General features: G+C 55.8%; 9 protein-coding genes across 9 annotated transcripts; 4 read left to right on the plus strand and 5 right to left on the minus strand.

Annotated features, from left to right (window-relative positions):
* Positions 1–284: 284 nt before the first annotated feature.
* On the plus strand, positions 285–2389 carry LTS14_004593 (uncharacterized protein; the record flags this gene model as incomplete). The annotated part of the gene is made up of 10 exons (XM_064837294.1): positions 285–428; positions 478–520; positions 587–666; positions 716–907; positions 959–1116; positions 1177–1199; positions 1246–1432; positions 1492–1604; positions 1662–1870; positions 1928–2389. 10 exons carry the CDS (start codon positions 285–287, stop codon positions 2387–2389), a joined length of 1611 nt encoding a protein of 536 aa, XP_064695253.1.
* A 262-nt stretch (positions 2390–2651) lies between these two features.
* LTS14_004594 (uncharacterized protein) lies at positions 2652–7849 on the minus strand (the record flags this gene model as incomplete). Its single annotated transcript, XM_064837295.1, has 2 exons — positions 2652–7682; positions 7811–7849. 2 exons carry the CDS (start codon positions 7847–7849, stop codon positions 2652–2654), a joined length of 5070 nt encoding a protein of 1689 aa, XP_064695254.1.
* A 919-nt stretch (positions 7850–8768) lies between these two features.
* LTS14_004595 (uncharacterized protein) lies at positions 8769–9971 on the plus strand (the record flags this gene model as incomplete). Its single annotated transcript, XM_064837296.1, has 1 exon — positions 8769–9971. The coding sequence occupies one exon, from the start codon at positions 8769–8771 to the stop codon at positions 9969–9971; it is 1203 nt and encodes a 400-aa protein (XP_064695255.1).
* Positions 9972–10563: 592 nt separating this feature from the next.
* On the minus strand, positions 10564–12839 carry LTS14_004596 (uncharacterized protein; the record flags this gene model as incomplete). The annotated part of the gene is made up of 2 exons (XM_064837297.1): positions 10564–10815; positions 10947–12839. The coding sequence occupies 2 exons, from the start codon at positions 12837–12839 to the stop codon at positions 10564–10566; spliced, it is 2145 nt and encodes a 714-aa protein (XP_064695256.1).
* Positions 12840–13950: 1111 nt separating this feature from the next.
* LTS14_004597 (uncharacterized protein) lies at positions 13951–15411 on the plus strand (the record flags this gene model as incomplete). The annotated part of the gene is made up of 1 exon (XM_064837298.1): positions 13951–15411. The coding sequence occupies one exon, from the start codon at positions 13951–13953 to the stop codon at positions 15409–15411; it is 1461 nt and encodes a 486-aa protein (XP_064695257.1).
* Positions 15412–16099: 688 nt separating this feature from the next.
* LTS14_004598 (uncharacterized protein) lies at positions 16100–19215 on the minus strand (the record flags this gene model as incomplete). Its single annotated transcript, XM_064837299.1, has 2 exons — positions 16100–16414; positions 16519–19215. The coding sequence occupies 2 exons, from the start codon at positions 19213–19215 to the stop codon at positions 16100–16102; spliced, it is 3012 nt and encodes a 1003-aa protein (XP_064695258.1).
* Positions 19216–20469: 1254 nt separating this feature from the next.
* Positions 20470–21900, minus strand: LTS14_004599 (uncharacterized protein; the record flags this gene model as incomplete). The annotated part of the gene is made up of 1 exon (XM_064837300.1): positions 20470–21900. One exon carries the CDS (start codon positions 21898–21900, stop codon positions 20470–20472), a length of 1431 nt encoding a protein of 476 aa, XP_064695259.1.
* Positions 21901–22058: 158 nt separating this feature from the next.
* Positions 22059–22955, minus strand: LTS14_004600 (uncharacterized protein; the record flags this gene model as incomplete). Its single annotated transcript, XM_064837301.1, has 3 exons — positions 22059–22329; positions 22378–22729; positions 22904–22955. 3 exons carry the CDS (start codon positions 22953–22955, stop codon positions 22059–22061), a joined length of 675 nt encoding a protein of 224 aa, XP_064695260.1.
* Positions 22956–23345: 390 nt separating this feature from the next.
* Positions 23346–24206, plus strand: LTS14_004601 (uncharacterized protein; the record flags this gene model as incomplete). The annotated part of the gene is made up of 2 exons (XM_064837302.1): positions 23346–23409; positions 23476–24206. 2 exons carry the CDS (start codon positions 23346–23348, stop codon positions 24204–24206), a joined length of 795 nt encoding a protein of 264 aa, XP_064695261.1.
* Between the last annotated feature and the right edge of the window lie 15 nt (positions 24207–24221).

The following is a 24221-nucleotide window of genomic DNA, read 5'->3' on the forward strand; positions in this document are numbered from 1 at the left end:
AGCAGGGGTGTGCAAGCTCCATGGACACGAGACTCCGTCGTACTGGATGCTCGCGACCGGGGTGGACGGTGTGGTACACATGTACCGGCGCTCGACCTTCAGCTGCTATCTGTGGCATATAGATGGCCATGCCGTCAGTATCTGGTTTGGATAGCTCCTCCCCAGCTACTTCCATCAAACGATTTGATCCGACCGCAGTTGATCAGGAACATCACATCCGACCTAGGACCGACTAGACGAGCCTAATTGACCACTGTTTGACGACTCGACGATCGATTGCCATCATGAGGAACCACATGGAAGCAGGATGGTTCTACTCGGCCAGACAGATACGCCACTATTTCCCGGCTCGTTTCACTTCCCTGAAGCCGCCGAAGACGAAGCTGAAGAATCCATATGCTGTGCTTCGCCAGCTTGACGGCCATCAAGTAGGTAGCCACGATAACGGAGGCTCGATTCATTGCTAACAATGCCTAGTGGAACATGTTCTTGATTGGTTTCGCGGCTTGGGCTTGGGATGGTGAGTACATTGTACAGCCGATCGTATAGTAGAACGCGGGCTGATATGCTGGTTGCAATCATGTAGCCTTCGACTTCTTCACCGTCAGCCTCTGTGTGACTGAAATCGCGAAAGAGTTCGACAAGGAGGCCTCGGCTGTCTCGTGGGTTAGTGCCGTGGCTACATCGATGAAGGAGACCAGGCTGACTTCTTCAGGGCATCACGGTCACACTTATGCTGAGATGGCTCGGCGCTCTGATCAGTGGCTCATTCGGCGACCGCTACGGACGCAAGTGGATCATGATTGCCAATCTGTGCGCCTTCATCGTCCTTGAGCTGGCGTCAGGATTCTGCCAGTCGCTAGGCCAGTTCTTAGCCGTCCGTAGCCTATACGGGATTGCTATGGGTGTAAGTGAAAGCAGGCCAGTCTCGCAGCTCCATGGCTAATCATCCCTGTAGGGTTTATTGGGTCCGGCTGCAGCCACCGCGTTGGAAGACTTGCCGTATGATGCTCGTGGCATCCTGTCAGGTCTGTTTCAGCAGGGCTACGCTGTGGGCTACCTGCTTGCTGCGGTCTTCTATCGTGCCCTGGTACCGACGACGCCTCATGGTTGGAGGTGAGCTTGTTCCGATTATCGTCTCTTGCACAGACGACTGACATGAATGCATCGTCACAGGAGCCTCTTCTGGTTCGGAGCAGGTATGCTACTACTTCAAACATCTCGTGGTATGCTAACCGTCTCCAGGTCCACCAGTCTTCATCATCATCTGGCGTCTCCTCTCGCCCGAAACGAACAGCTTCCAAGTCGCGAAAGCCGAGCGCGATGCAAGAGAAGCACAAAAGTCAGGCGTCGAGCACCAAAAGACAAGTGAGCTGCGTGCCTTCCTCAAGGCTGCCAATTATGCCATGAAGAAGAACTGGTTCTTGTTTGTGTAAGCTTGAGATTGTCTAGAAAACATAGTAAGGAAACCGCGACTGACACCCTGAGTAGGTACATGGTCGTTCTGATGGCGGGCTTCAACAGTATCTCACATGGTACTCAGGATCTTTACCCGACGTTCCTTAAAAACCAGGTCGGGATGAATGCGACGCAGACGACAGTCGGTAGGTCATGGACCGTCGACGACCCTCGAGTCGTAGCCATGCTAACATATTGTGCAGTCACCGTCGTCGGCCAAATCGGTGCACTGATCGGCTCCACCACACTCGGCTACGTCAGCACCTTCACAGGTCGCCGTCTCACCATGATGATTGGCTGCATCTTCGGCGGCGCACTCATACCCTCCTACGTCTTCGTTCGCAGCGACTACCTCATCGCCACCGTGTTCTTCGAGCAGTTCTTTGTTGGTGGCACCTGGGGCCCAATCCCAGTATGTCCACGAAAGCTTTAGTATACCTAGATCCAGGTCAAGCTTACAACGTTCCAGGTATATCTCGTCGAACTCAGCCCACCAGAACTACGCTCGTTCATCTACGGCCTGAGCTACCAGCTAGGCAACCTCGCCTCCTCAGCAGCTTCAACAATCGAAGCCACGATTGGCGAGCGATTCCCTCTCGCACCCACCAAAACCGGTGTCAAACGCTACGATTACGGTTTGTCCTCACCCACTCAATCCCCACACTTCTCAATACTAACAGTATCTACCAACCTAGGCCGCGTCATCGCCATCTTCGCCGGAGCAGTCTGGGCCTACATCTTCCTCTTCGTCTTCCTCGGACCAGAAATGACGCAGGAAGAGCGCAACGAGGAAGCAGCCTTGACCGTCGAGTTCGAGCATATGAGAGCGCAGGGAGTCAGTCTGGCCGAGATAGGCGTGAGCCGTGTCAAGGCTGTCGAGGCACCGGCCGCAGCAGAGAAGGAAGCAGTTGAGTTTGTGGAGAAGGTCTGAAGGGAATAAGATAGATATGTTCTGATAGCGAAGGATATGAGAGGCTCTATTTTGTCGCGGAGACGCAGTAAGAAGGTATATACTTATTTCCAGCCTCGCTCCCTGAAGGCTCGCGATCCAAATGGGTATCATCCGTCTGTCCGTCCATCTTATCCATCCAAACCAGTCTTTCGCGCAAGTCCTCACACACACAACAAACTCAATGATCGACAAAGAAAAACGAAGATTACACATTACCACCACCACCACCACCCCTGACATCCTAATCATACAACCCAAAAGCCTTCCTCAACATCCCAAACTTCTTCTTCTTCCCCGTCCGCTTACTATACGTCCCATCCAACCCGTCCCTCAAATAACTCCCCTCCCCACCACCAGCCCCGCCATCATCCTCCTTACTCCCCGCCGCAAACCCCACGCTCCGACCCACGGACCCAACCCCCGTAGCAGCCGTAGCAGAAGAAAGACGTCGCTGCCCGGCATCCGGCCGCATTGTCCTGGCCAGGCGTACCGCATCTGGATTAGGGGATTTGCCGCCCGTCACGCCGTCTGACGTCGAAGGGCGCGTGGTGTCCCGGTTGTTGAGATCGGTAGGGATAGGTGGGATGGGAGGAGCGAGGGGCCAGTTATCGCTGTCTTTATGGTGTAAAGTCGAAGGCATGACTGGAGCGGTGGCGGTGGTTATGTTACTCATGTAACTCTCACCACGAGTCATCACTGGCTGGCCGGAACTGCGTCGGACGAGTTTCCCGCCGCGGACGGAGGAAGGGGTACCTGGTGCGGAGGTCTCTGCTACTGCGTTAGGGCTCTGCTGCTGCTGCTGCTGTGGTGGTGAAGTTGATGCTAGAGGCGAAGCCTTATACTGCGCTGGCACAGCAGGTGAAGGCGGCACAGGACTCCCCGGTAGCACTTGCGGGATACTAGCCTGCGAGCTCCGGTTCCGGCGCAGAATACTGCCCATGAAACTGCGTTTCTTCTTCTCCGGCGTAGCAGGCTCAAGAGGCGGTCGGGTAACCTTCCGCGATGCTTCGGCCTTGTCGTTGGCTGCAGCAGATTCAGTCTTCCTCATACTCCCTGCACCCAACGCACCACCCTCATTGACCGTAGCAGCAGCAGGACGCTGTACCTGCTGCTGCTGCTGCTCTTGCTTCCCGGGCTCAGCAATCCCCAACTTCCTCCTCGCAGCCTCCATAGCCTTCTCCACATCCGCCTGACTCGTCACAAATCCCCCCTTACTCCCCCTCCCTCTTCCCACCTTCCCCTTCCCATCAAAATCATCCTCATCCTCCAAATCGGTCGAGTCGCCATCATCCTGCCCCGCCCTCCTTGGAATTCCCCTCACAGGCCTCAGAGCAGGAGAAGCCGGCCCGCGATCATCATCATCATCCGAGTCCGCAAACCTAGATCGAAACATGCCCCTACCACCACCACTCGGCTCATCCTCGTCATCCGAGTCCACGAAACGGGACCGAAACCTCGACTTCGATGCCGCGGGCGCAGGCACCGACGTTTTAGGAGCAGAGCGCATCGTCGGAGCGGGTTTAGAGCGCATCGTAGGCGCCGGAGCACTGTTCCTCATGGTAGGAGCGGGCCCACTACCCCTGAGCGTCGACATCCTGCCCCCCGAACTGGAAGCAGAAGCATCCACGCTTCCACTCCGGAGGCTAGACCTCAACTTCTCGCCTTTTCCCTTTCCAAACACGCCTCCGCCGTTAGGTGACAGGGAGCGGATACTAAATGCCCCGCCACCTCTCTTGCTGGCAGGAGCTGGTGTCGGACTAGTGGGTCTCGAGTCCATGGATGCCGCGCCCACAGACCCGGCACGCATACTACGCTTCATACTATAGCGACCACTCGAGTCACCCGCGGTCTGTGACACCCGTTTCTTCTTCTTGAAACTACTCTCCGAGTCCGAATCATTCGTTACCTTTTGTTGTAGCTTAGCAGTATAAGCACCTGGCGTAGCCTGTGATGTTGATGATTTCGGCGCCTGTCTACCCTGCATCCTCGGGAACGAGGACTCCTGGCTCGCCGGACCCCGAACACTCCCATCGCTGTCAACTCTGACTCTATTCGGCTTCGACTGCTGTTGTGCGGCGGAAAGAGGCAAGCCATTGGCACCTAGGCGTGAAGAGGCTTGTGGCCCACTAGCGGACATCGGTCGCGCGGGAGGATCTTGCTTTTGAGCGGGCACGTATGCGGATTGTGGTCGTTGTTGAGGTGGTCCCGAGCGCATTGTCGTCTGCATGGTGCCTGTGCCAGCATTGTTACCGCGCATGGTCGTCTGCATAGTCCCACCCCCAGCAGTATTCCCCCGCATTGACCTCCGCATATGTACCTCGCCTTCGCCACCAGATGGCGTCGGACTAGCGCTACCACGCATGGTCTTTGAAAAGGATTGCGACTGACCACCAGATTCCTCCCTGGTATGTCCACTCGGTACTGGTGCTGGCGCCGGAGTAGCCTTAAGCGCAGTCTTCTTCTTCGTCTTCGCCCCCACAGGCGCAGCCCGCGGCTCATCATCGTCACTAAAATGCTCCCGCTCGATCTGATCTCTCTGCTGTCTACTAAGCTTGCTCCAGTAAGCCGTAGCCGCACTCCAACCATCTCCGCCCTCCTCAGCAGACTGAGACGGCTCTGCATTTCGCGTAGTCGTCGGAATTTCCGGCAACTCTGCATTCTTCTTCTTCTCAAATTCCGCTCGCGTAGGCGACACAGGTGATGCCACTATAGCGTCCAAACTAGCGAACCCACCATCGTCCAGATAAGAGAGATCCTCTTCCGCGTCGGAGAAAGCGGCACTATCATCGCTTTCCTCATCCACAGGATCCAGTATCGGTGAAGGATCGAGCGGCCTACTGGCGACGGGCTCACTGATCTGAACCTTCGGCTGCGCAGCCGTCACCGTAGCAGGGCCAGACCCAGCAGCAGCAACAGTCTTACTATCGCTGTGCTCCTCCGCCCAACCACCAGGCACAACGAATCTCTCCAGACTTCTCCTCGGTTGAATCTCCGGCTCAGGAGCGGCCGACTTCTGCTCGCCCATGACGCGATCTACAGATTGCTCTGCTTCGACACCCAGCTGCTTGCCAGCTTCATCGCCAGGAGTAGGCGGCTGCAATTTGATAGACGGGACAACCTCATCTGCCTGCTGTGGCGCGGCGAGCTGAGGAGCGAAATCCCTAGCTTTCGGCTCTAGCTCGTCCACGGATACTCGTCGCGCCTGTACAGGTTGCGTACCAGCAGGTAATAGTCTCGAAGGCGTACTCGTCGAGTCCGGACGGAAAGCCGAGTCGTCCTCGCTCTCGTCACTAATCGCGCCAGAAGGATCCTTGCTGGTCACATCCGGTGGCAAAGGATCAGCCATATTACCCGTGATCTTCTGCGCCGAGCTGATGATACCACCAATAGCATGATCGCTGCTGATACCTTCGCGCTCAGGCGGTACTTCAGTGACCTTCTCAGGCATTTCCGGGCTCATGGCTCTGTTCCTTCGCACGCTGCCGAAAGATGGTAGAGCTGGCCGAGGCTTCATGAGCTCGCTATCCTGATCCTCGCTGGGCGAAAGTCCTCGACTGTCAATACTTTCATGGGAAGTGATAGCCTTAGGCGATGCAACAGCTCCAGCAGCATCGATCGCGTGAGTTTCCTCGTCAAAGCTGACTCGCACCTTTTTCTTTGCTTTCCGCAGGCCCATTCCGTCCTCTGATGCCTCGGACGTGATATCAGAGACATCGCTTGGCGGAGCCTTGAACCCAGCAGGCGAGAAATTGGCCATGGGACTTGCGGTCCGTATGCTCGATGCAGGGGAGTGCTTCATAGCGGATTTCACAGGTGAGCTCGATCGTGGTGGTGGGTTGTGGATCGTGCCACTCGTCACGGGGGTGGCGGAGAAATGCGCTGATCGGCTTGGACTCATGGATCCATTGCGCCCGCGACCCGCTCCGGCACCGCCCTGCCGTGGTACGTCTAGACTTGAAGCTCGCTGATGTTGTGGTGTCTTCGTCACATATGCTTTAGCAGGTCCAATTGAACTGGAGAATGGGCGTTGTTTGGCTGGTGGATTGGTCAAGGCTGCTTGCTCCTCGGCTTCTGGATCTTCGCGGACAATGGATGGCTGCTTTTGCAAATAGCCCATTGCTCTAGGCGAAGTAGGAGGACTGGCTGGACTGGAGCTCGTTGGTGACAGACGCGCCGGGTTTCGTGGTGGAGGCTGCAAGGCAGTCTCGATGGGTGCTACTGCAGGCCGTTGTTTCCTTTTGGCTTCGCCATCGCTGGACGTCGTTCGCGCTGACTCAGGACGCCAGGGCACGATGGAGCGGGTGTCAGGATCCCATGTCCCAGGCGGTAACGATGACTTGGAGCCAGGTGCTGCATTCCTACCGACCGTAGGCTGCGCAGGCTGCTTAGGCTTCGGCCGTGGTGTTGAGACAAAAGTCCGCGTATTCGGGTCGTAGACCATGATTGAATCCGCAGTATCGTATGACACCTCATTAGGCCCGCCCTGATTCGATGGAGTGGGTGACTGTACCCTCTTCGGCACGCCATTCAATGGTCTCGCAGCTCCAGCAGTGGATGTAGGCTGGGCAAACCACGACCCTGTACCATGCGTATACCTCTTCATCTCATCAGACTCTTGCTGTCCAGGACTACCCGGCTGCGTGGACCGCGGCCGTGAGAAATTGACCGAGTTCGGACTACTGTCTCCTTCCTCCTCACCCCATTCACCTACCCCAGATAATCTCTTATTCCGTAGTGATGACCTCGGCGTAGTCAGACCTGCCCGATCCACACTCGCGCCTCTCCCACCCCTCGGTGTAGGCGACAGCACACGCTGCGGCGGCTCAACACTCGCCGATCTCCTGACCGACCCGTTCGGGATGGTTCGCGGAAGCGCAGGGACAGGCGGGGCGTCCGGAGTGGGAATAACAGCGCCGTTCACACCTCCTCCTCCGTTTATGCTGCCTGGTGATGGAGAGCGGAAGGTGCGCTCGGTCATAGACCCGCTGCTGTGATTCCGCTGCAATGCACCCCTTGTCGTACTGCCTCCACGTGTTGGTTTCGTGGCACCGCCTAGGTTGGCACTGCCGCTTGTGACTGAGGCTTGGCTTCCGCGCCTTTGCATGCGCTTGGTCTGGATGCTGCCGACTGGCTCCGGCGTGGTCGTGAGGGAGCGTAGGGCCGCGGCTGCTGCGGCGGAGGATAATGATGGTGTTCGATTATGTTGTTGGGTGTTGAAGAGGGCTCCTGCTGCTGCTGCTTGGGCTGCTGTGTGGGTGGAGCGATCGACCGGCTGCATCATGGGGGGTCAGAACTAGCGGGACTTTTACCGCAAGCGAGGTACATGGTGTACATGTTGAATATCAAGCGGGTGGGCAGATAGCTAGTGGACGTGGGAAAGGTGGAGGAGGGGATGCTTACCGGCTGTGAGGCAGCTCGTCGTCGCGAAAAGAGAGGCATGATGGGAGAAAGAATGGTGATATTCCACGCGCAATGGCCTCACCCTTGCCGTACTGCACTGCAGATCTGTGCGCCACTTGCAAGCATCCTCCCGCTGTCGTTGTACGCGACTTAGCCAAGTAATGAAATATCAGTCACAATAACGAGTTGGTAAATAATGAAATGAAGTAAATAATGATCAATAAGACACCACGTTGGATGAGTACGGGAAGGGAAGATACTCTACTTGGCTGGATAGGATAGGACAGGATAGGACGGGATAGCCTCTCCTCGGAGGAAAGTCAGTAAGTCAGTACTGCTTCTACTGTGGCTCGTGCAGTGAGTGCGCTCTGCCATCAATGCATCATTGCACAGGAGAGCGGGATAAGGTTTGGCTCGGTATGAGGCGCGAGCTGTGACATGTGACATGTCGACCTCTCGCCATTCGCGCCACACCTAATCCCCAATTGTGGTAGATGGTACGGTAGCCAGTATTGATGAAGAAGATGAAGATGAAGAAGATAACGCAAGTCTGTCATCATCGCCTCCACACCCACCTTCGATATTGCCTGCTCGGGATCCCACCATTCATCTGTCATGATCTGCAACCAGGCGTCGGTAGTGCGGCAGCAGCCGGTAGCCGAAACATCTTGGCCAACGTGGACGGATCGTGGCGGCAGCCATCTCTAAAACAAAGGAACTCTCCAATACATATCCAGGGTGTGTGAGCCACGCTGAAAGCACCATATCATGGGCTTCCGTTGGATGTCCCAGAGTGACGGGAAGCGATACAGCTATAACCAGTCAAGTCTTCCTTATTCCCAGCGACATCGGGACGGAGGGAGTTATAAGCTATCAAGGTCATGTCGAGCTAGATGTACTCGGCCAGGTATGAGTATCATAGTATTTCTTTAAATTCCATCTTCATCACCACCCCAAAATGACCCACCTGAGCAACAACGAATTCACCCCCCTTCCCCTCCCCCCGGGCCTCGAAGACGACTACATCGACTGCACCCCCTCCTGCGGCCTGAAATACCACATCATCAAAGCCGGCCACCCCGGCGCACCCCTCATCCTCTTCTGCCACGGCTACCCGGAACTCGCCTTCTCCTGGCGCAAAATCATGCCCGCCATCGCAGCCCAAGGCTACTACTGCATCGTCATGGACCAACGCGGCTACGGTCGCACCACCGGCTGGGAGAACAGCAGCTATGAGGATGTGGATTTGACTCAGTACACCATGACCAATCTCGTCCGGGACCTCGTCTGCCTCGTTTACGCTCTAGGTTACAAATCCGTATACTGCATCATCGGGCACGATTTCGGGGCCGTCAGCAGCGCCATGGCCGCGCTCATACGACCGGATATTTTCAAATCGACAATTCAAATGAGCCATCCTCACCACGCGCCCCCCGCGCCACCTTTTGGAGCCGAACAACCAAAGAAGAAACTCGATATCCAGGGCGAACTGGCCAAATTAGATCCTCCGAGGAAACACTACAAATGGTACAACTCCTCCCCCCCCGCCGCCTCAGACTGGGATAATCCGTCCCAAGGCCTCGAGGCCTATCTACGGGGGTACTTCCACCTCAAATCCGCCGATTGGAAGGGTAATAACAACACCCACCCCTTGAAATCCTGGACCGCGCAAGATCTGGCCGAGATGCCGGAATATTACATTATGAAAAAAGAACACAGTATGCCCGAGACCGTCGCGGCAAATATGGTGGGCGAAGACGCCACGAAAACCGAGGCCTGGCTTCCCGCTGCTGACCTCAGGATCTACGTCCGCGAATGGACCCGCACGGGATTCCAGGGCGCACTGAACTGGTACCGGGCCCAAACTTCCTCTACCCCGCAATCAGCGAAGGACATGTTCCTCTATGCTGGCCGGCGGATAGAAGTCCCCTGTGTGTTTATTAGTGGGAAGCAAGACTGGGGGAATTTCCAGCAGCCGGGGGCTTTTGAGGGGTATGAGGATGAGAGTTTGGTGATGAAAGGGTGTTTTAGGGGAGCGAGGATCGTGGAGGGGGCGGGACATTGGGTTCAGCAGGAGCGGGCTGAGCGGGTGATTGAGGAGGTGAAGGGGTTTTTGGAGGGGTTGAAGAGGGAGGAGGAGGAGGAGGAGGTGGAGAAGTAGTGATGATGTCGCAGCCCTCCTGCCTTTCTGGGTAGAGATAGCTTTTTGGCCGCTTATTGATGTCTCTCTTGCAAATCTCGGTGCTCTGGGGGAATTGGAAACAGCGGCTGTCGACCTTGCGGTGGTAGATGTCTGTAGATTTTGCTCGGCTGCGTCGGAAAAAGAAGAGATTGTATAGTGCACTCCCACGACATGTAGTAGAAACGGACTTGCAGGACGAAAAGACACTCGGCAGAACCGTCTACACAGGAACTGGGACACGAGAGAGAGAAAGAGAGAGAGAGGGAAAGCGTGTGCAAGCAACTTCATTCCGGCTAATGCGAATGCAAATATTCATAGGGGCAGGGATGTATAGTCATAACAATCGTACCTTCGTCATCACCACCACCACACCTGGGTCCATCTCCATGCCTAGCTGCTAAACCCGACCAACACATAACCCCATCCACTTGGCGCATCCCGCCTTGCACGAACCTGACGGCTGCAGAACTCCACCTCCACCTCCCCGCCACCCCCAAACTCCACCGTCCCAACGCCCACCCCCAACCTCAGCCTCAACTCCCAAACCCATCCATCTATCAAACCTACCCACCTACCGATACCGCCTCCCATCCCTCTCATAAACATAATCCCGCTCATAAACCTTCTCATCATACCGCCCACCCGCCCCCCTCATACTCATAGGCGGAGGAGGAGGAATCCCCGGCATAGGCGGCGGCATAATCATCTTAGGCTGCTGCCTCACCCGTTCCATCTCCTCCCTCTCCCATTGAATCTCTCGAATTCGATCCCGACGTTCGCGGCGGATATCCTCTGTCACTTCGACGAGGCGGAGGACGTCTTCCTGTTTACACAATCAGACATTAGCATCGAGTACGTTCGTCGAAGGAGGATATGGGGGATTAGGGATCGGAGTAGGGATAGGGTGTGGGGGGTGTACGGAAAGGGCGGGGGCGGGGGAAAGGAGGGACGTACATAACGCAAATACTCCATGACATAAAAAAACTCCTCCGTCTCATCAAACTCCCACCCCATCTCCTCCACCGCCTCCTTAATCACCAAATCCTTCGTAATCTCCGTCCACATCTTATCCCGCGTCCGCCCCTTCCTAGTCTCCTCCACGATCCGCTCCCGCGTGATCTTAATCTCCTCTTTCTCCTCCTTCACCGGTCTCGGTGCAGGCGCAGCAGGGGCAGGAAGACGAGCTTGCTCGTACCCCCCGCCGTTCCTCTCACGTTCGCGTTCCCGCTCCCATTCGGTTTCGTACGCGCGATCACCGGTGAGGAATTTGCCCCGCCGTTCCCCTTTGTACCGGTCCCAGGTTATTTCCTGCGCGCCACCGCCTACGCCATCCATGCGCACGCGCTCCGTTCCCGGTGGGACGTCCACGAGTCCCCAGTCCTTCGTAGCGCCGTTGTATGCTTCACCCGGCCACCCACGATCGCGCACTTTTCGATTATAGTATTCCGCTTCAGCAGCCACATCGTCCTCGTACCCCGCCCCAGCACCACCTCGTCTCGTCACGCGAAGGTCGTCCTGCTCGTATCCGTGCCGCGTACCCATGCTAAGGGATCGGCGGCGGGAAACATCTCGACTCCTTTCTCGCTCGCGGCCTCCTCTTGGCCCCCCTTCGGTAATGTCGCGTTCGAAGATGATATCTTCTTCAAACGCCTTCCCGTTTCGTGTTCCAGATCGTTTGATTTCGATCTCGAGATTCTCTTCTCGGGGTGGGCTTGGTGGCGCGGGAGCTGGGGGTGGGGTTGGCGATCGGGCTCGCTCTACGCCGTGGTCGATGTGGCGGTGGTGCGTGATGACTTCTTGGATGATGGGAGGACGATAGATCGGCTCTGGGGGCGGCGGCGGAGCGGGTTCGGGGGTTGGTTCGCGGGGTGGGGGTTCCGGAGATGGGGATCTCTCTTTCCGGCGAATGATGATCTCTTCCTTTTCGTAATCTCGTGGAGGTGGTGGTGGCGAGGGTTCGCGGCGCCGTCGAACAATCCACTCCTCACGATCCCGCGCTACAAGGTGGCCGCGCTCTTCCTGGCGTCGTGGCGGTGGCGCACTGCGTTCTTCTCGGATGTTGATATCGATGTCGAGCTCATCCCGCTCGTACTCTCTCCCACGCACAGCATTACGAGGAGGTGGCGATCGTGTCTCGTTGATCCTGATTTCTTCTTGAAACTCCTCGCGCTGGGGTGGCGGACCAGGCCTATCGCCACCACCTCGTCTGAAGCGGACTTCCTCCACATCCCGCTCTCGCAGCTCACTCCTCGACGGCGCCTCACTCCTCGCTGGTGGGCCTCTAGACTCCTCTCGCCGCTTGATCTTGATGTCAATCTCCTCGTCCGACCTCTCACGTGCCGGTGGCCGTGATCTCGCTCTCTCCCTATCACGCTCACGAATGACGATATCCTCCCGCTCGGTGAAGTCCCGCTCACCTCGTGGATATGGTGGAGCTCTGTCACGCTGCTCTCGAATGATGATCTCCTCCTTCTCCACCCTCTCAGGTGGAGCACGTGACCTCACTGTCTCCTGACTTCTTCGCCTTGTGGGTGCTCGGCTGAATGTATCCTCCTCCCTCACCTCTTCCCGCCTAATCACCAAAGGTCCAGCCTGTGACTTTCCATAGTCTTCCCGTAAGAAATCAGGCTGCCGAGGACCTCGCTCAGTCCGACGATCACTGACCACCGACTCTCGTTCCTTGACTGCAGCCTCGGCTCGTCGACCTGGTGCTCTGGACTCGGGGTAGCGTTCGCGAGTGATGTCTATGTCCAGCTCGTCATAGTTTCGCTCCCGTGCTGGCCTCCTGTAGAAGTCACTCTCACGCTCTTCATAGCGATCAGCTGTTGGGTAATCGCGCCTGGACATGGTTGAGGGTCCACTGTCCACTTTATTTGGGGTTGAAAGATGGGCAATCAGTCCAGGTGGTGTGTGAATGTTCTATCTTTCCCCCAATCCAAGATCAGGTCAGGTGAGACTTGCTCCACCCAGCCTCACTGCTGAAACAACGGCCTGCTATCTCCCACGCTCAATCGCTCAGCAACGCAATGCAATGCAAAGTGGACAAAGAAGTCAAGTCACACAACATCAATCACACTCGGAAAGCAGAATCAAGGCCGTTTCACAACATTTCGGCATGTGCCAGCTAGCCGTGGGTAAATAGATATGACATGACCAGAATTCACTGAGGGAAGGCTGGACGGGCAAAGGTCAAGTGTGGATGCAGCCAGCAATGCGCTGTTTGGTGGGACATCCCGCATTGCATTGCATTGCCTCGTGCCATGCAGCGTGACGCAATAATAATGTCCAAATCAAATGGATGATTGTGAAACTTGCATGGCAGGTGCGTTGCGTGGCGTGGATGGTATGTGCATCGGGCAGCAGCGTACGACGACATGCTTCCGTCTTACAATGGTATGGATGGATGATGTAACCCGGCATATACTACAGGGACGAAACGATTAACGAGTCGAAAAAGTCTAAAGTATAATAGATCGGCCATATCTCTGAGCACCCTCCCTCTCCCTCCCTCCCTCCCGCAAACACTCTACTCTATCCAGTACCTCATCCTTGTCCCACCCAGATTGTACCGTCAGTAGGGTCAACGGGTCGGTGGAGTCAACCGAGTAGCTTGACGACAGACTGACACGATGACTGCCTGATGAGACGACATGGAGCTTTCCTAAGGTCGACATGCGCTGTAGACAACAAGTAGCACTATCGAGCTCATCGACTGCTGTCTCACCCTCCCTTTGCCTCTTGGAAACAGGACATGACGTTCGAAACTGCGCAGGCTGAAAATAGCTGCCATCAGCCCACAAGTGGATACAGACACCGCTACTGGCGAGGGCACAGCAGATGACTCACCAACCCCCGGAGTCGAAACATTGGTCGTTCTTCCTAAGATCTCGCAAGCCCCCCTCCAATCAGTCCCCAAAACAAACTACCACTCCCCAACAACCACCGGACCCCCTCAATCATGCCAAGATTAAGACACCTCACCTTAGACGGCCGCACCCTAGAAGGCGGCGGCCAACTCCTCCGCACAGCCATCTGCCTCTCAGCCCTGACCTCCACCCCGCTCAAAATCCACCATATCCGTGGCAACCGGTCCGGAGGCGGCGGCCTCAAAGCCCAACATCTCGCTTCCGTGAAATGGCTCGCTGAAGCCTGTGATGCTCATGTTGAGGGAGGGGAGAAGGGGAGTACTGACCTCCTATTCGAGCCGGGACAGGGTAGGGGTAGAGGGAAGGGAGTAGTGGGTGGTGATGGGGTGCCGGCGGTGTTTACGAAGAAGACTCTGCCTGATGGGGATGGGGAGAAAGTATGGGAGGCACGTCTCGAGATCGGAACGGCGGGGAGTACGGGGTTGGCTTTACAGGCCATCCTACCTTTTATCCTGTTCACGAAACTTCCTGGAGACGCAAGACTACCAGTCCATCTGACACTCTCCGGCGGCACGAATGTCTCGGGTTCGCCATCATATGAGTATCTTTCGCAAGTTCTACTGCCGATGCTAAAGGCGATTGGACTTCCGGAGATGAAGACTGTGTTGCATAAGAGGGGGTGGAGTCAGGGTGGGAGTAGTGTTGGGAGTCTCACGATCGAGATACCCACTAGAAAGAATGTGGTGTTGGAAGCTTTCACCCTGGCGCCTCCGGATCTACCTTTCAAGACTCAGGGACCACTACGCAGGCCTAGGCAGATGACGGCCACTTTCGTCGCACCCATATCCTGCCATGCTCACCTGAAGCAAGTCTTCGTACCCCGAGCCCGCGAGTTATTCGTTACGAAATCAGACTCCGCCATTAATGACGACGACGAACCCCTCCCCATCGCGATCCGGTGTACAGATAGTGGCCACGAAAAGAGATTATACCTAATAGCCGTCCTCACCGTTCCAACCCTAACGACCACAACTGCTTCATTAGATCCCACCTCCCCCCCCACATCACCAACAGACTCCATCCTAGCCAGCGACTGGCTCTACGACAAGAGAATCCCCGTCAATTCCAAAACACGCCCGCACGACGAAGTAGCGGAGAACATGGCCCAGCGTGTCCTGACAGAACTTCATCAGCAATGGAGGAGTGGTGCGTACGTAGACGAGCATCTGCGGGATCAGTTGGTTATCTTCCAGGCGCTTGCGAATGGGAGGTCGAGAGTCCACCCGGGATATAAGGCTGTTCTTCCAGCTGGGACTGGTGAGGGTGAAGGTGAAGGTGATGGGGGGTTGAGAGAGCCGAGTCTACATACCCAGACAGCTGAGTGGGTTGTCAACGAGATGCTCGGGGCTGAATTCGATGGAAGTGGAAGGTGCGAGGGCGTGGGATTCGATGGGAGCGAGGGGATCGATTGGGTGCGTAAGGTCAAGGAGAAGAAGCGGGCAGAAGATGTGAACGGTCTCTGTAGAGGCATAGACGGAGTGAATATGACATGAAAACCATCTTTCTCTCTCCTGAGTGCAAGACGAGTAGCTGCCGTGGCAGCCCCTTCGCTGACTCAGTCGCTATGAAACGCACGTGCACATGCCCACTGCAACTACAAACCCCACCTGCCCACTAGTTCTAATACCCCCCTTCCTCCCGCCTCCCCAACCCTCCACTCATATTATAACCCCCCGACACCGCCTCCCCATCTCTATCCCTCTCCCTCCTTCTCTGATTCTCCCGAATAAAATCCGCCTCCCCACTCCCCGTCGCACTAGCTCCCCCACCAATCGCACTCGCGCCGCCGACAGAACTCCCCGGCCCCGGCCCAGCTTCTAGCATCCTAGGCGCCCTCGGCTCCGCCCTCTCCCAGTCCTCTAGTCCATCATCGGAGAACTCGTCCTTTTCTCCTCGGCGGGACTTATCCTTTTCTTTATTATCCTTGTGTTTCTTGCCGGAGGAGGATTTGCGCTCGGCGCGATCTTCTTCATACCGTTCATCTGTTATGGGAGGATGATGTGTCAGTGATTCTGCGCTTGTTCGAAGTAGACGTAGGAAAGAAAAGAGGTCAGAGATCTAGTGCCGGGGAAAGCCCAGAGTCGATGTGCAGTTCTGGTGTGAGGGGCGCGGACGCTGATGCCATCGTCGTCCGAAAGCCGCAGCTGCAGTGGCGCGGCCGGCGACATTGTCTTGAGAGTACTACTCCGCAGACGAATGTGCCTGACGCGCGTGATCGTGCCCCAGCGAGTGCTCAGGCGACAACCTCTGCTCATGCCCAGCATCGCCCACAACTTCAAAACCATGACCCATAAGAAAAGTGTGCAACCTACCTCTCAACTCCCGCGTCCGATCCGCCAACTTCTGAATCTCCTCCTTCGTAAGCACCCGCAACACAATCACGCAATCCAACCTCTCCTCGAACCGCTCCTTAGCCTCCTCCAGCGCCTCCGGGTTCACGAGTCGGCGATCGATTTTCGTCCAGCGAGCACCGGGTGGGATGCCCTTGACACTTGTCTGTTTTTCACACGGAAGGGTCAGCATTGCGGAATAGTTTTCGAGTCTGATGACCGGGTTTTGAAGGGGAGTGTGATGGGATGGGAAGGGGGGGTAGTACTCACTTCTTTCAGCGGCAGCGCGCCCTCACGTGCCTGTGCGGGATATTCTGGGAATTTCTGCGTTGGCTGCTTGAGGATACCTTTTGGTCGTCTGGATTCTTCTTCGGTCGGTGGATCAACGATCCGGACACGATTTTCTCTGCGGTCGCTCAAGCTGTTATCGATGATCTGGGCCGGCTCGGCACTCATCGAGTCGTCGAGAATGCTCGGCTTGCGACGCAAGCCATGCTGTTGGGAAGAAGCTGCCGTGGCTTCGGAAGCAGTGTCCTCGAAGCTTCGTCGAAGTGCGGGAGGTGGCGGCTGGTCGTTCATGGCTGTGAGACCAATACCAGCGTCCAGCTTAGGCTCCCGTAAGTCGCGCTCCTCTTTCTCACGTTGTCTCTGTTCACGTTCTCGTCGCCTCCGCTCACGATCGGGGTCAGAGTCGGAGCCGCCTCGTTCGTCAACCGGTACTCGCCCCATTTCACGCTGCACTTGCTCCATTCGGCGTCGATAGTCCTCTTCTGGGTCAAGTGCAGCTTGTGGTGGATCAGAGTGCCTGTCTTCATGATCTCGCTCGAGGTCTCGTTCTCGCACTGGTTCAGGCACGCGGGGTTCGCGCTCTCGTGGCCTTTCGACTGGTGGCGCGGCTGCACTTTTTGGTGGCTCGGGTTGTCGCTCGAAGGCAAAGCCAAGACCGCGATCAGCTTCACGCGGTCGATCGTCCCTAGGCTCACGGTCGAAGGGTGCACTATCTTCGCTGCGGGAAACAGCATCAGCACCACGATTCCGTCGCTCGCGGTCTTCGCGGCGAGGTGGCTCCTCGTAGCGTTTGCGTTCTGCTTCCTTCTCACGCTCCTTCTCACGCTCCCTCTCAGCACGATCCCGCTCCCGCTTCTCATCACGCTCTCGATCACGATCCTTGTCACGATCCTCATCCTTGTCTTTCTTAAGCATCTTACCAAGACCAAACGCAGCAGCAGCGCCCGCCAAGCCGCCTGTAGCAGCTTGTGACAGTCCCGTTGACGAGGCCTCGCCATTCTCCTTACGATGGTCACGATCACGACCGCTCCTGTCCACGGACTCACGACGATGATGATGTCTCTCCCTCTCACGCTCTGGCTCGCGCTCAGGCGCACGCTCCATCATGCGTTGTCTCTCCCGCTCGCGGTCGGTTTCACGCTCGTACTCACGATCACGATCCTTTCGTTCGCGGTCATAGTCGCGATCATGGCCACGATCATCATCTCGTCGCTTCTCACGCTCATACTGCCTCTCACGATCCTCCTGCTGCTGGCGAGCTAGTTCCCGATCCTTCTTCTCCTGCTCCAGTCGGCGTTCCTCATGGTAAGGTATCTCGGGAGCAGTGTCTCGTCGATGAGGTTCAGCATATCCAGAATCGCGGTATGGCTGACGATCACGTTCCTTGATGCTCTCGTCGCTGCCACGATCATCTCGGGCATAGCGGTCACGACTGTCGGCTCTTATGCCGAAGCCTCTCCTGGTTGTACTCGTGTCTGGCCGCCTAGTGACGCTGTTCCTACGTTCGTGTCGTGTCTCACGCTCGCGTTCATACTCATATCCTCCACGGTCGCTAGGTCGATCAACATTGGCAGCCGTAGACCTGCCGTCCCTTGAGCTAGGTCTTGGAGGTGGTGCGTTATACGGATCACGAGTTTCGGCATAAGCATCAGGGAACCGTCCTCGAGAAGGCGACTGTGCAATGCCACGGCTGTTGGTATCGCGGACTGTGTTCGAGCGGCCCATCTTATTGACCGACTCCCAGCCTCGCATACTCGGTGGCGGTCCAGGTAGCTCTCGCCCAGAGGAGCGAGGGTCGTTGTAAACAGGGTCAACCATCACATTCGCCGGTCTGTTATCGCGACTCGAACCTCGATCCATGCTGTTCCTTCTCGGTCGGATTGAATTGTCACGCCACCTGGGCTCAGTATTGGCGTACATGCCGGCAGGATCGGTATAAGAGAAAGCGTCACGGTCTTCGATATTGCCGTCACCTGCTCTGCTGCGACCAGTCGCGTGATAGTCCTTTCGTCCTCGCTCGCGGTCGGTCGTCGTGGTCAGATAGCCACCAGTACGCTCAGTGCCACTTTCCCTCCGCCTATGGTGTCTTTCCGCGGCAGGTGCATCGATATGCGCCACCAGATTCGCGTTGCCGTCCGTGTTCACAGAGTAGATCTTCTTATGTTCTATCTTCCTTGGCTCCTTGGACACACCAGGAGTGACGTAATAGTCACGGTCGCGACCGCCCTTCAGCGGGCTGCTTGGCCGTGCAGCATCATGCACAACAGTCGGTTTGCTCCTGCTAGGCAACTGCGTAACAGCAGGCGCGGATCCTCGTTGAGTATCCACGAGCGAAGAGCGTCGGGGTCTACCAGCTCCATAATCTCCACCATACACTCCTCCTCGAGGTGGCTCTCTCGCGCTTCTCGGCTGCTCAGTGACATAGGTCTCGCTGGAAAGTGGGATGACGCCGCTCGATCTCGGCGACGTATACGAATTGTGTCTGTTCTGTGTGTAGAATGGATCGGTGGTGAAGCTGTCAGAGGCTCGCCCGGGGTTCTGGAGACGGCGCGAACCAGGCGAGAGTTGGCGGTGATAGGACATATTGGCGAGTTTGGGTTGTATCGTCAATGTGGCTGGTTTCGCCGCGAACAGCGTATGGGCGCGCGGCCGCTGGTAATGGGCGGTTGTGGTCTGCATTGCGTCGTGTTAGTCACTTTGCTTCAGACTGGCTGGCCGTGTGAGCAGCTGCTGTGTAACCTGTTCGCCCACCCACAGCGAAGCGGGCGCAAGCAATTTTCTCAACTGCAGCTCATCGCAGCCTGTACGGTATCCTAGGCCTGACGAATCTATACACGCAGCTCCTACTTTTGCCTCTAGTTTTTCGCCGACCGGACTTCTTCGCCTCGCTTACGGGCAGAAGTGTCAAAAGACTCGAGGTGGGCTTTGGCTTACCTAGTCGATGCCTGACGATACCGGGTGATGCCTGCTCATGCTCGCACGCTTGGGCACACTTTCGCAGTAGTGGAGTCGTGAAGATGATCGGTGCTGAGCGCGGTATACCCGTTGCTTTCTGTCGCGCCTGTTTCGGGCTGTAGAAGTCGTCTCAGTCTTTCGTTGCTCGGGCGGCCTTATCACAGCTGGGCGACTCGACCGGTGACTGAAAGTTCGAGGTAATCCTGGTCCGTTCCCGCTGATCACTTGGTGTGGATGCCCAAAGACAGAGGCAGCCTTACGTCACAGTATGTTGGGCTGAAATGGAACAATGGCAATATTGCTAATCCTCCTCCACGCGTTCAATATCTGGTCTCGAGTCAAGATACCAGAAATTGACTTTGTCAACGACCTACCCTTCCCTTCGGAGGTGCATATGTGAGGGAGTGGAATGATGCAGGCTGCGCCATCGTGCATCTTCCATTCAGCTGCTGTGCCCCAGCTAGCCATCCCTTCGCATGCTGCCCGCCCACTCTCCTTGCTCTGACGTCGGGCCCGCGAGGTCAAAGACCTGTGATTCGTGGGACCAAAGCCACTTCTCGGCTGTTTTGAAATTGCCCCGCCGAAGGACACGTGATAGGGCTTGTGTTGCCACAAGTCTGAAACGTGTTCCAAAAAGCAAGAATTAGGAAGGCACAAAACGTACAAGATCTAGCGAGAGATCGATCGAGACTCTGACGGCAGGTTGTTTGGGCGTGCCTGACGCCAATATCGTAGGTCGTGCGAACGAGACCCTAATGACCCCAGGACACCACATGGCGGAAGACTCCCCGGGACAGTCTATCCAGGTCAACCTGTGGGCTGGCACCGTGCCGATATCTACCATGATTTCTTGATTTACTATACTACACTATAAACAAGAAAGGCGATCATACAGATCGAAATGTTGTGAGGGAATACGCAGAAAACCGAGACCATCCATTTGTCTATTCCATGAGGAAGTTTCAGCACATCCGACGCTCACGGTGAAGCAGAAAGATCAACAACAGCAGTAGCACGTCTCCGCTTCGACCTCGGTGTCAATGGCTCAACTCCAGCTTTCCTCTTCCCTTCTGTCGCTCTTTCAGGCTGCCCTAACGCAGGAGGGTTCACAATAGTCCGCAACGGCGTCCTAGCCACCTGCTGACTCTCCCTCCCCGCCTTTGATCTGATACCATACACAGCGCGCTCATCATGCCGCGGATATCCCTCGCCTTTCCGCCAGAAAGTCGTCACCAGGATCGATTGGAAGCTCAGCTCCGTCACGGGAGGTGCATAGTCGGGCGAAGGTGGGAAGGAATGTGTGTAATCGGCCCAAATATCTGCTTTCAGCTCGAGACAGGCCTGGTGTCGGACGAAGTGCTGTCGGAGCCATCGGGCCGTGCGTTCTGATTCGTTGAGGTGCTGTAATGCTGAGTTTGATAGTGACGTTAGATCACGTGCTGTATCCTTCGACGATGCATCTGGTCGGATTGCAGCAGCGGGATTCCGTACGATGTTGGTGGAAGGAGCATTGAGCTGTGCAGAAGCCTGTAGACTTCGCTCGCCAGCTTCTTCCCGCGAGGGCTGCGGCCGGGTCGCAGGACTCGCCACAGTGACGCGAGCATCCGGTAAGTCTCTCGTCTCAGGGGTTTTCCAGGGATAGCTAGGGCGAACCTCCAAAGGCTTCTGTCTCGGTTTGATGCCAACCACCACAGAGTAGTGTTGCTTGTACTTGCCATGATGTACCTGTGCGGATGGGAAGACCCTGTCCAGCAACCCAAAGAACACACTCGAGCTCGGTGCCTTGAACACATCATCGAAAACCCTGAGGGTGTTCCTGAATGCCTGCTTGATGTTAGATCTGCTGGTCACATGATCAATGCTGGGCTCGTAGTGCGTCTTCAGCCAATCCTTGATGCGAGCCAGCATGATAGTATCGTCCGACCGTGGCTGTGTCGTCCTGGTCTTGACCCGAAATGCGGTAAAGTCCATAATTTCGTCGTACATGAGATCTAACAAGTCTCGGAGACATTCCTTATTGCCCAGGTCCTTAATCCACTTCTTTGCTTGCTTTCGCCTGTAATTCCACTTATATTGTTCGAACTCGCCATTGATCTTCGAAATGGTCAATGTATGCGGAGACCCATTCCGTAGGATGGTTCTTTCTACCAAATCGTCCTGACTATGCAGTCTGCAATAGATATGGTCTCTTATCGCAGACTTCTCTCGATACGACAGTACCCGCTTGCCATTGTCCATCAGGAATTCGTCGAGCTCCTCACAGTTTACGCACCCGCAGCCGCATTCTCGCAGTAGACGTGTGGGCGGTAATGGCTCGTACTGCGCCCATCGGCCGAGGAGCTCTTGCAGGATTTTCGAGGCCATGATACCGTACTGAGGGTCATTTTCCGCAACGTGGAGGGCTGGCATGCTCCGTACGATGTCCGACAGGCAGGGCATCAGTATGATTTCGAATATCGCAACGTGGGAAGAGCGACTTAGGCGGACGAACTTATCAAAGAAAGTTTCGAGCAGTTCATCGGCATGCAGAGAACAAAAAACAACACGTAGGTCTTTGACCAGCTTCTTCACATCACATCATCGAACTTGCGGGTCGCAGTCGCATTCAAGTTCTTCAGCCATGGCCGTTCTTCGCTTCGATGGATCGATTCCCAGCAGATCATAAGGTCATCGTCTTTGATGTCAAGCCAATCGGCATCGAAGCTGGCCACTCGCCTGAAGAACGTCGTGGCATCGTTTTGTGTTATCTTGTCGCCTTTGACCTCATTCAACAGCATGTTACCAAGCTGAATGACATTGTTTGGCTCCTGCATCACGGTCTTCAGAGCTTCCTCCAAACTGCGCAAAGTCAGCCGTCCGGAGTGATGTGGTATGACTCTTACACACCTTTCTAGGTTCGCGAGTGGGCAATCAGTCTCGGAGATACTCTTCAGACACTTCTCAACCCGCTTGTCTTGCAGAAACTGTCGCCACAGTGCATGTAGTGGTCGGTGATCCGGGCTCGGCCTAGTGGTCTGCCGAGGAAGTCGTGCTGCTGGCGGTCCAGCTGCTGACTGCTGCCCATTATGTTCGCCGGCCAAAGGCTTGACAGCTGCCGAGAGCTGCTTGATGATCTCTGTTACGTGTCGGACTTCTTGGACTACTTCGCCTGAACATGCTTCTGCTCCAGAGGCCGGCCTCGCGTGTGCCGCTATAATCCTGTCCAACTTGGCGGACGCATCTGCGAACTCTGCTCGTCCTGGTGTAACATTGTTAGCTCATGGACTAGCACTATCTACTGGAGACGGTAGAGCTCTAGCGCTTTCCGCCATCACTGGGACCAGAGTTTTGACCACTAGATGGATCTCACTGGCCGCAACAATCAATCAGTCGTGTGATCATGGGTTGTCGCGAACTGTGAGATAAAAAATACGTCTTAGGATAATATACACGCGCTCGAAGGTGATGTTCATAGCACGGACCATCGCGCGGGATGCACGTTATCACGTGACCCACTGATCTTCGAGCCCAAATGTTCAGACATCTACTATTCCTACGACTATCATATTCGAGCCAGTGTGTACTGAGGCTTGTGATAGCAATAACTAGTACAGCTACCTCTGTTCCCGAGACACATCCATATATGGAAGGTACACGCGACGTGCTACGCCATTGAAAAAGAGCTCCACATGTTATTTTCATGCATTATCTTGTACAGGGCGCAACTCAAGTGATCAAGAGTCATATATGAGTCTGGTGTAGCCAAGACCACTCTCAATATAACTTCGTCGTATCGAAAACCAATGCCCAAGGTTTGTATCGACTCGCAGCCACAGCTTAACCACACACGAGCGCCACTGGGATAGAAACTCAAGATGGCACCCTCGGCAGCATACAAGCCTGATGAGCGAAGTAAAGGCGTGAGATTAGCAAAGAGGAGTGAGTACATCTCTCATATCGTATGCACAGTATATTCTACACGATAGCTAATACCACACCTTACAGCCCACTACGACACCGGCCTAGTCCACAACATCGTCAATACCTGCTCAATTTTACACGTCTCCTTCAATGCCCCCGCCATACACAACGAGCCACAATTTCCGACAATCCTTCCCATGCTAGGAGCCATTGCCCGATATTCCACAGACGACATCGCATCTCTCTACCTCCACGGCTCCAGCGTTGCCCGCCTGTTCAAGTTGACCGAAGGCGGTACCCAGGAGCTCCCAATGTGTGTTGCGGCTACGCATATCGACGGCTACGTCCTCGCCCTGGCTCCATTTCACAACAGCTGTAACTACCGCTCCGCTGTCTGCTTCGGCCATGGATCCTTGGTGACGAGCCCCGAGGAGATCCTGTTCGCGCTTGAACTCATCACCAACAACTCCGTACCAGAAAGATGGGAAAACAGCCGTTCTGCTCCCACCAAGGCCGAGCTGACCAGTACTGCGATCCTCAAAATGACCATCGAGACTGCGTCAGCCAAAGTCCGCACGGGTGGCCCATCAGACGATCGCGCAGACTCCCAGGATCGCGAACTAGTGGGCAGGACGTGGACGGGTGTAGTTCCTACGTACACGGTTCTCGGCGCGCCCGTAGAGTCGGACTATAACCAAGTCAAGGCCGTTCCGGAGTACCTTGACGACTGGGTAGCGGATGCGAATTCGATGGCGGAGCAAAGGGCAGTTGATGCTGTTGACCCACCTCCTGCTGATGATGGGGTGGAAGGGTGAGGGGTCCATGAAGTT

The sequence above is a fragment of the Recurvomyces mirabilis genome, assembly GCF_035927965.1.
Source record: "Recurvomyces mirabilis strain CCFEE 5264 chromosome Unknown scaffold_10, whole genome shotgun sequence".
Taxonomy (NCBI): Eukaryota; Fungi; Ascomycota; class Dothideomycetes; order Mycosphaerellales; family Teratosphaeriaceae; genus Recurvomyces; species Recurvomyces mirabilis.